This window comes from Cebus imitator, unplaced genomic scaffold, assembly GCF_001604975.1.
Source record: "Cebus imitator isolate Cc_AM_T3 unplaced genomic scaffold, Cebus_imitator-1.0 Scaffold773, whole genome shotgun sequence".
Lineage (NCBI taxonomy): Eukaryota > Metazoa > Chordata > Mammalia > Primates > Cebidae > Cebus > Cebus imitator.
In genome coordinates this window covers 182,363-192,420 of record NW_016108088.1, presented here as the reverse complement: position 1 = coordinate 192,420, position 10,058 = coordinate 182,363, and the positions used below count along the sequence as shown (strand labels likewise).

The 10,058-nt window shown below is 45.2% G+C and overlaps 1 protein-coding gene across 2 annotated transcripts in view; it reads right to left on the bottom strand.

Moving 5' to 3' along the window:
* The window catches only part of TMCO3 (transmembrane and coiled-coil domains 3), a 60,157-nt gene that overhangs the window by 48,572 nt on the left and 1,527 nt on the right, over positions 1-10,058 (bottom strand). For both annotated transcript variants that reach the window (XM_017519751.1, XM_017519753.1), the window contains exons 2-4: positions 5,730-6,253; positions 2,944-3,123; positions 1,360-1,551 (exon numbers count right to left, since the gene is read on the bottom strand). In XM_017519751.1, coding sequence (XP_017375240.1) covers positions 1,360-1,551; positions 2,944-3,123; positions 5,730-6,173 — 816 coding nt within the window. In that variant the 5' untranslated portion in view covers positions 6,174-6,253. The remainder of the gene's footprint in view (positions 1-1,359; positions 1,552-2,943; positions 3,124-5,729; positions 6,254-10,058) is intronic.

Below are 10,058 nucleotides of genomic sequence, written 5' to 3'. Positions count from 1 at the left end.
GTGCACGGAGCCTAGCACACCCTCCTGTATCGTGGTAGGTGCACGGAGCCTAGCACACCCGCACGGAGCCTAGCACACCCTCCTGTATCATGGTAGGTGCACGGAGCCTAGCACACCCTCCTGTATAAGGTGCTCCTAGATTACTTATGACACCTACACAACGGAAAATGTTATATATAAATTTTTTACTGTACTGTTATTCTTAGTTTTTTTTCTGAATATTTTCATCCACAATTGGTTGAATCTGAGGATGCAGAGCCTGTAGACACAGAGGGTAGACTGTATAGCAACATTGCTGTTTTGCTCAAGCCCCAACAGAGTGTTCTAAGAATTCTGAGTTGTCGAATTCCACTAAGTTTTCTAATCTGGGAAACTTTCAGTGCTGGTGTCCAAAATGCAATTCATGAGGCTTCACCATGACGGGTGCGGGCAGGAATCTTTAGTGAGTGCTAGCACTGCTGTGCCTGCAGTCTGAAGGTCAGCGAGGAGCAGGATGCTTACGCAGTCTCAAAACCTCTCCCTGGAAATTGCTGATTCATTACAACGGGAGAAAGAACAATCTCACGGAGACCTCTGCCCCTTCCTGGAGGGCCCTGACGGTGCTGCAAGGCAGCCCCAGCCCCTCCCGGGCGGGGCCCACTCCACTGTGACCCCACCTCTCTCTGGCTGGTCTTCTTCCCCCCGCCTGGGGCAGCACCATCTTTGAGCCTAGATTCTCTGGCTTGGTTTCTGCTCCTATACCAACTTCCAGTATCTGCTGGAGACCTAAAGGTTTCTCAGGTCCTGCCAGGCTGACCTAAGGGGCTGCACCTGTCACCGCCATTCCGCTCCCTCCTTAGTGACCACCGGATCATGATGCCCTCAGCTTCAAGCACTTCCCTGCAGAGTCTTTTTCTAGACCGAGGTCCTGGGAGGAGACAGGTCTGAACCCAGTTCCATCTGGAACACCATACTGCTGGGCGGGTTCTCACACTCTGCACCCCAGGACTAATGCAGCCATATATAACTCCCTGGTCAAGGCCTCTCTGCCTTTTAAGGATTTTTAACTTTAGTGAAAAGTTTGTAGATGACTAAAAGCTTTAGTCCCATTACAGTTAACTCCTAATTTCAAAGTCTTCCAAATTCTCCAAAACAAAATTAACTTTTATTTTAAAGTTATCTTATTCCTTCAGAAAATAGATTAGAAATTAAGGGAAGATGCGTCAAATCACAGAAAATGTAGGGAATTCGAGTAAAATCTCTTAGGAGGAAGGCTGTACACTCCAGTATCATGTTCAGAAGATGAACCTTGGTCATACTGACACTGTGAACCAGGACAAATAGGGGGAAGGCAGGCATTCCCACAACATGACTCACTACCTTTATAAAGTGGTGATCAGCGCGTGGGATGGTTGAATCTCTGGGCTTGGTCAAAATATACTGGTTGTTCTGGGAGTCAATCAGCATGCTAAGGCCCAGGTCGTCCTCTGCTTCCCGTTTTGTCATGTTTTGCTTAGAATTGTCCTCTTCTTCCTCCACCCTCAGAACTGCCTCAAAATTGACCCCTTTGACCTGTAAGAGTAATAATGTTGTGCAATTAAAATCAATTAAGTGCTTTCAAATTTTAGAGAATGAATGCTAAACAGAAGAATGTTAAAAATGTAACAGTCAATGTTCATTAGCAGTGAATCAGGACTTCTCAGTTAAAGCAGTGACTTAGGAACGGACAGGTGTAGGCTTTCTACTACTTTCCATCATCTACTTCATTCTTTCAAAAAATTCACAGCCCTTAAAATACCTACGAGTTCTCCTAATTCCATAGTCGATTTTTAAACACCTTGTTTCTCCTGCTCTATTTTTACTCTCTCCGCTTTCTTCTCTAATCTGATTCTGATTTTTTATTACCCAACCCTTTCCTAAGTCCTCATCAAGACCCAGTCAATTTTCGTCATCAATCCCACTTTTTTTCTTAGAATCTTAAACACACTACACCAAATGAGCAGCCTGAATTCCTGCTTCAAAGATACAGATCATTTTCAAGGTGTTCACTGCTCCCCCTGCCACAGGCGTTCAAAGCAGAGCGACTCCACCTTGAACATGAGCAGAGCAAAATGAGGGCGACACCTTCTGGGCTGCCTTTCCAGGACAGGCATTCTTAGTCACAGGATGAGACAGGAGGTCGGCAAGACTTGTATCACAAGATACAGGCCACGAAGACACCAGTGACAAAACAGGATGCCGTGAAGAAGCTGCCAAAACCCAGCAAATCCAAGACGGCTGTGAAAGTGACCTCTGGTGGTCCTCACTGCTCATTATACACGAATTTAATACATCAGCATGTGAAATGACACTTCCACCAGCGCCATGACAGCTTACAAATGCCATGGCAACGTCTGGACATTACCCTATGTGGTCTAAAATGGGAGGAACCCTCGCTCTAGGAAACCCCCACCCCTTTCCAAGAAAATTCATGAATAACCCCACCCCTTGCTTAGCATGTAATCAAGAAACAATCATAAAAATCACCCTCAGGACTGCTCTGTCTACGGAGTGGTCACTCTTTTGTTTCTTTACTTTCTTAATAAACTTGCTTTCACTTTACTCTATGGAGTCGCCCTGATCCAAGAACTCTCTCTTGGGTCTGGACTAGGACCCCTTTCTGGTAACACCCAGTAGATCAGCATTAAAACCCAATGCCCAGGCTTTCTTGAGAGCAGAGTCCCAATCCATCTGGTCTCTGGAAAATGGGCACAAGCTGCTGAGGTGAACTGACCGCCGGTGATAAAATGTAAAAGGAAAATAAAGGAATGATTAGTTTACTTCTACAAGACCAAATTATTTTCTCTATGACAGAGAAATGTCTTAATCAGTCTTCACTCTCAACTACACTAAAAACATACACGTGACCAATTTCAACAACACGCCTTCCAATCAGTACGTGGCTCGGCTGTTCTGAAGGCTTACGGATTTATTGTCATCAAAAGCATGTTCCTCGATCTCTTCCTCCAGACGATCTGCTGCCTTTCTTACATCTTCAAGGATTTCATCAAGCATGGATAAACTTTTGTTCTGATGCTGCATATTCTTAAGCGCTTCAGCTTGATGTTTTTCTGCCGCCAGAAGTTCCACATACTCTGTTTCTTCCTATTTATTTGTAAGAAAAGAGGGAGATACATGAAGAAATAAACCAGGACATGACTTTCTCAATCAATTCTCCTGCTTTCTTGGTCAAATGTCCCTCTTCATATGTCAATAACGTAACTCTGGTCAGCTAGGGAAGCCACGTGTCCTAGTTATTCAAACATAACTAAGCTTAGCGAAATGTTTAGGCAAAGTTTTTTGTACATGTACATCAACACGTGAGAAGCATTTGTCACACAAAAGTAGTGTAGTATCTGTAGGTCATCTATTCACAGCTCATTTCCTCAACAGTAACAGTGCTCCAGCCCTATCACGTCAGTGAGACCTCAATGTGGAGTTACTGTCTAAATTTGATGCACAGTCAAATTCAAGTTACAAGGGAAAACTGTTCCAAAACACATGCAGAAACCAACAGCATTAATCATTTGAGGAACTGATGAGTAATGTTGGAAATAGTAACTTAGTAATCTATTTTACACAATTATATTTCTTCAATAATTTACTTTTAAACATTTATTCTTAGCTAAAGGGATGGGACATAGGACATCAGAGACGACCAGAGCCAGAAGAGCATTGTTGCCTCAATTCCCAAGTAGTCACAAGACATCATCTGATGCCACTGACAAAGAGCTACAGGTGACACACAGCTGCAGGTCATATCCAGCTGCAGGTCTCACACACACAGCTGCAGGTCTAGCACACAACTGCAGGTCTAGCACACAACTGCAGGTCTAGCACACAGCTGCAGGTCTAGCACACAGCTGCAGGTCTCGCACAGACGGCTGCGGGTCTCGCACACGGCTGCGAGTCTCACACATATGGGTGCGGGTGTCACACACATGGGTGCGGGTGTCACACACGGCTGCGGGTCTCGCACACACGGCTGCGGGTCTCCCACACACGGCTGCGGGTCTCCCACACACGGCTGCGGGTCTCCCACATGGCTGCGGGTCTCGCACACACGGCTGCGGGTCTCGCACACACGGCTGCGGGTCTCGCACACACGGCTGCGGGTCTCGCACACGGCTGCGGGGTCTCGCACACGGCTGCGGGTCTCGCACACGGCTGCGGGTCTCGCACAGACGGCTGCGGGTCTCCCACACACGGCTGCGGGTCTCCCACACGGCTGCGAGTCTCGCACACACGGCCGCAGGTCTCGCGCACAGCTGCGGGGTCTCACACATATGGGTGCGGGTGTCACACACGGCTGCGGGTCTCGCACAGACGGCTACGGGTCTCGCACACACGGCTGCGGGTCTCACACATATGGGTGCGGGTCTCACACATATGGGTGCGGGTGTCACACACGGCTGCGGGTCTCGCACACATGGTTGCGGGTCTCCCACACATGGCTGCGGGTCTCGCACACGGCTGCGGGCCTCACACATATGGGTGCGGGTCTCACACACATGGGTGCAGGTGTCACACACGGCTGCGGGTCTCGCACACAGCTGCGGGTCTCACACACACGGCTGTGGGTCACAACACAGCTGCAGGTCTCGCACACACGGCTGCAGGTCTCGCACACACGGCTGCAGGTTTCGCACACAGCTGCAGGTTTGACTGACACACAGCTGCAGGTCTAGCTCACGGATGCAGGTCTACCCAGAGCTGCAGGTCTGACACACAGCTGCAGGTCGAGCATGTGACTGGAGAGCTAACATAGCCGCAGGTCACCAGCACCTGGAGAATCTCGGCATAGGAGATAATAACTAGCGTATGTTAAACTACTGTTGACATGTTATGAAGTGTGCATATTTGAGCCAATGTTACTCAAACTCATGTCTTTTCTCTATAATAAAGGAGCCACAAATCTAGACCCTACTACCAAGGTACTGTCATATCTCCACCGTACAGTCACAGTTCATGCACATATCACACAGGCAAGGCAAATGAATCAGTGTTATTGAAAACCTTGATTTATACATTTGCCTGATGATCATGTTTCTCTCCTCTACGACGTGTTTTGGTAAAGAAAATTTCATGTCTGTATTTTCTCCAATTTTTACGCTGTGGAATAATCCTACAAGTTTTTCTGTGAAAATGACTTTATATATTTAAAGGGCTTGGCATAGAACAAGTACTCAAGAAATGACGGCTTTAAAAAAAGAATAACTAATACAACAACTGATATAGTAATTCAGAAACTTCTCATCATTTTAAAAGCATACTTGGTCAAAGTCCTAAATTGAAATGTATACATTAGTTTAAAACTAATTTTAATATTTTTATTTTCGATATTATGCCACTGAAGAAAAGTGAAACTTCACACTAAAAGGAACTCCTGTCAGAAACTCAGCAAAATGTTGATTTATATTTATTTTTGTATCAGTTTACTAATACAACTTGAATAACTTTTTGAATTACCAGGGGGCTTCTCCGTAGAGAAAAGCATGAGCGTGGCTCCTTCTAGAAGTAAGAATACAGTACTATGCAAAAGGAAAAGATTCCCCCTCACATTAGAGATAGATGTGAGTTCCGAGGAAGACAACACCTAGGAGACATCGGCAGCATTCACTCCTTCCCTTCCTCTCTGCCCCCCAGCTCCACAGTGGGCTCTCCCTAGGATGTGGGCACCCGCCCTCCGCCTTTCTCTCTCACTGACTGACCTTTATTGCTGCCTCTCTCAGGGCCTCCAGGCGCTGCCGGCTGCTCTCCTTCATGTTCACGACATCTTTGTAATCTCCCTGGAGGGCTCTCTGTAGTCCGTAGATGGCTTGGAAAACGGAATTTTCACTTTCATTCAACTCTTTCTGGAAGATTTCAAATGTGTGCACCTGAAACAGTTTCTCTTCACCCGACAGGCCCACGTCTCTCTCCACTGCTCCAATCGCATTTTTTAGTTTGTTCAGAACCGCATTCTTCTGGCGGAGAAGCCCTGAGAGCTTCCTGCAGCTGTCCCGGACCCACTGCCGGCTCTGAGTGGCGGCTGCCCCTCGCCCACGGTGCAGTTTGATCACACGCTGTGCCACCTCCTCGTGCTCCACAGCCTGAGTCGCCCAGGGAAGGACGGGAAACAGCACCCAGAAGAAGCTTCTTCCCAACACCTTCATGATCCAGGTTCGGAAGGCAGGGCACAGCAATCCACAGGTCTCTGCCTTGCTGACCTCGCATTTCAGATACACATTTTCAGCTGAAAAAGAGTTATTGTCACATATAGTTGAATAATGATTCATTACTATTCATCAGAGTCAAAGTATTAAATAACCAGATCCTGAAAACTGATACCTTTCTGAAGAAAATATAATCTTTCCTAGATTAACATCAACATCTAAACTATTGCACTGAGATTAAAATCAAATACTGAATGTTGACGTATCTTGTATAGCGCCTTGTGAAGGGCTGAGATGATTAAAGGTCAGTTACATCTTTGCGGAAAGGTTTAAAGGCAATTTTGTTTTTTTTAAAGAAAACACCCTCATATCTCTACCAACTCTACCATGTGCAAAATACAGAAACCAAGTCTATTTAAGAGAGTCCATGTTGGCCAGGTGCAGCGGCTCACGCCTGTAACGTCAGCACTTTGGGAGGCTGAGGTGAGCAGATCACGAGGTCAGGAGTTCGAGACCAGCCTGGCTAACGTAACGAAACCCCATTTCTACTAAAACTACAAAAATTAGCTGGGTATGGTGGTGTGCACCTGTAATCCCAGCTACTCAGGAGGCTGAAGCAGAAGAATCCCTTGAACTTGGGAGGTAGAGGTTGCGGTGCCAGGATCATGCCATTGCACCCCAGCCTGGGCAACAAGAGCAAAACTCTGTCTCCAAAAAAAAAAAAAAAAAAAGAGAGAGAGAGTCCATGTTATCAAAACCCAGAAAATACCATCAACTTCCCTTCAGAAGTCAGTGGACTGCCTGGGGACACCACACTCAATGCCACTCCAGAAACGAAATTTTCTGAGCTCCCTACCGTTAGCTTTGTGGGCTTCCTAAAATCATTTGAAATTTTGCCACATGGCCAAAGTCAGTCGACAGTCAAGTGCTAAGAAGATGTCAAGAATTTAAAATATACATATATCTATGTAACAATACCTAGATCTCTAGAACTTTTTGCTATCATCCAAATTCAGTCTCCTTCTCTACCTTTCTTTAGGAAGACCTAAAACAATATATGTCAATTTATCCTGGCAAGGCAGAGCACAGACAGGAACTCGCTTTCTGAACATGACTCCTGGGGGAATGAGGACGGTTTCAGCGTGGCAGGAGGCGTGGCGTCCAGGTGACGGCAAGCAGGGGCAGGGCAGTGCACCGACTGAGCACTGTTTAGGGAGCAGGTGGAGACAGCAGCCAGCAAAGGCCACTAAGGCAGAATGAGCTTACAGGCTGGAAACCAAGACTCTGGAAAGAAGAAGGAATAAACGCCGAGTCCATGGAATTTGGCCACTAAGAGATCACAGGCAGCTAAGCCAAAAAAGCCAGCAAAACCAACACCTACCACGTACGCAGATTTACGGTTGAAACAACAAAATACTAACCTAACCATTCTTTACAGCAGCATCTAATGGACTGTTAGGAATTCCTACTTAATCGTCACATACTCCAAAGACTCCCCAGCCTGGAAACCTGGTTACTAAAATATGTATCTATGTATCTACACTTTCATTTCACCGCTAACCCAAATTCTAGTAGTTTAATCTCGTTTCCCAGGCAAAACAGATTAGATGCAGCAAAAGTAGGGGTGGCATTTCTGGAGGCAGCATTCTGCCCAAGCCATGAAATGGCAGCTGACAGAAACAAACAGAACTCAAAAAGCCTGGAGGCCAGATGACTCAGTGAGGGCTCAGCAACTGTGTGCACTTCAGCAGGTCCTGAAGACAGTGGCGTTAGACAACAGGAGTCACTCATCAGAAACAGCAAAAGTCACCAAGAAGAGACGATATTCTGGTTAGGAAGTGCTCAATTACAGAACAATCTTGGGGACTGACTCCTAAAGGGATATAAGCACGTTCCACGGAGGGTTCACTTACCTAGAACGGGTGTCGGATAAATGATAATACGCTCTTCCAACCAATTTTATGTTTCAATACACTTTAAGTACACATGTACACCCTTAAGTACACATTTACCACCTTAAAAACAAACAATGAGGCAATCATTTAGTCTTGCCTAGCAATATAGCTAAGCTGTTATTTTAATGACTCACACAACTGCTAAGCTTCTCTCCTTCCAAGAGAGCTAAAGAAATCAACAGCTACTTCAGAAGTGCACTTTTAGTATTTTCCAGAACCAAGACAGAAATTTGAGATGCTTCGCTTACAGCTCCCAGTTCCCCCAAAAGATCCCCAAAACTGATTCTTTGATGGATTTTATGCTCCAGAAAAGTAACTTTCAACAGAGCTCATGTGTGAATGACACCTCTATGTTCATTTCCGGTTCCTTTCTCAATCAGGTTCCTGAAATTAGGTGTCCCTCAAAGGGAGCTATTAATTTTTATGAGGATTTACGGAGGATTTTAGTTGTAGTTATACTAAAATTTCCCACTGAAACATACTCATAACATGAAAGTGAAATTATTTATGGATCCTTAAAATACAAATCACTCTTTTTTCAAACTCATTTCATTTTACCTTCAAACTTGCCTCCAAAATCCTATGGACTACCAAATTGTAGCATTTTTTTGAGTAAATAAGCAAGCATCTTCAGCTGTTCTAATTATTAAGAAGATATTTTGGAGGCCAGGTGCAGTGACTGACGCCTGTAATCCCAGCAATTTGAGAGGCTGAGGCAGGTGGATCACGAGATCAGGAGTTTGAGACAAACCCTGTCTCCATTAAAAATACAAAAGTCGGCTAGGCATGGTGGCAAACGCCTGTAATCCCAGCTAACAGGAGGCTGAGGCAGGAGAATCACTTGAATCCGGGAGGCACAGGTTGCAGTGAGCTGAGATCGCACCTGGGCGACACAGTGAGACTCCATCTCAAAAAAAAAAAAAAAAAAAAAAAAAAAAAAAAAAAAAAAAAAAAAAAAAAAAAAAAAAAAAAAAGAAAGACTTTTAATACCTGTAATGCGGTGCAGTTTTTTGGGTTTTTTTTAAGACTGAGTTTTGCTTTTGTCACCCAGGCTGGAAGGCAGTGGTGTGATCTTAGCTCACCGCAACCTCCGCCTCCCCGGTTCAAGCCATTCTCCTGCCTTAGCTTTCCGAGTAGCTGAAATTATAGGCATCCACCGCCACACTCAGCTAATTTTTGTATTTTTAGTAAAGTCTGGGTTTCACCATGTTAGTCAGGCGGTCTTTAACTCCTGACCTCAGCTGATCTGCCTGCCTCAGCCTCCCAAAGTGCTGGGATTACTTTTTAAATAATGAATTCTTAGAATTTCTGTATCTTGAGCTATTGATACATATAACAATGCGGATGTATCTCAAGGCTAAGTGAAAAAAATCTCAATTTCATTGAGAAGACACACAGCTGTAGACTGACACTCACTAGTGCGTATACAGTTGGTGCAATCTCAGCAGGTCAGGGGATCTGATCAATGAAAATTTCCTGCATATACTATGGTTTTGCAAGGTGCTACCATTGGAGAAAACATGGCAAGGCACTCTAGGATTTCTTTATATTACTCCTTACAACTACATGTGAATCTGCAACATCTCAAAAGGATGGGTGCGGTGGTTCATGCCACTGCTGTATTATGACACAATTATCTATATTCCCAGCACTTTGGGAGGCTGAGGTGGGCGAACTGCCTGAGGCCGGGAGTTGTAGACCAGCCTGGGCAACAAAGCAAGACCCTGTCTCTATTAAAAATGAAAAACTTAGTGCGGCGTAGTAGCCCCTGTGGCCCCAGCTCCTGAGGCAGCTGAGGCGGGAGAATCTCTTGAGCCTTGGCTGGGCACTCCAGCCTGGGGCGTCAGCAAGACTCTGTCTCAACAACAAAAAAGCTTCAGTGTGTATATATATATATATATATATATATATATATATTTTTTTTTTTTTT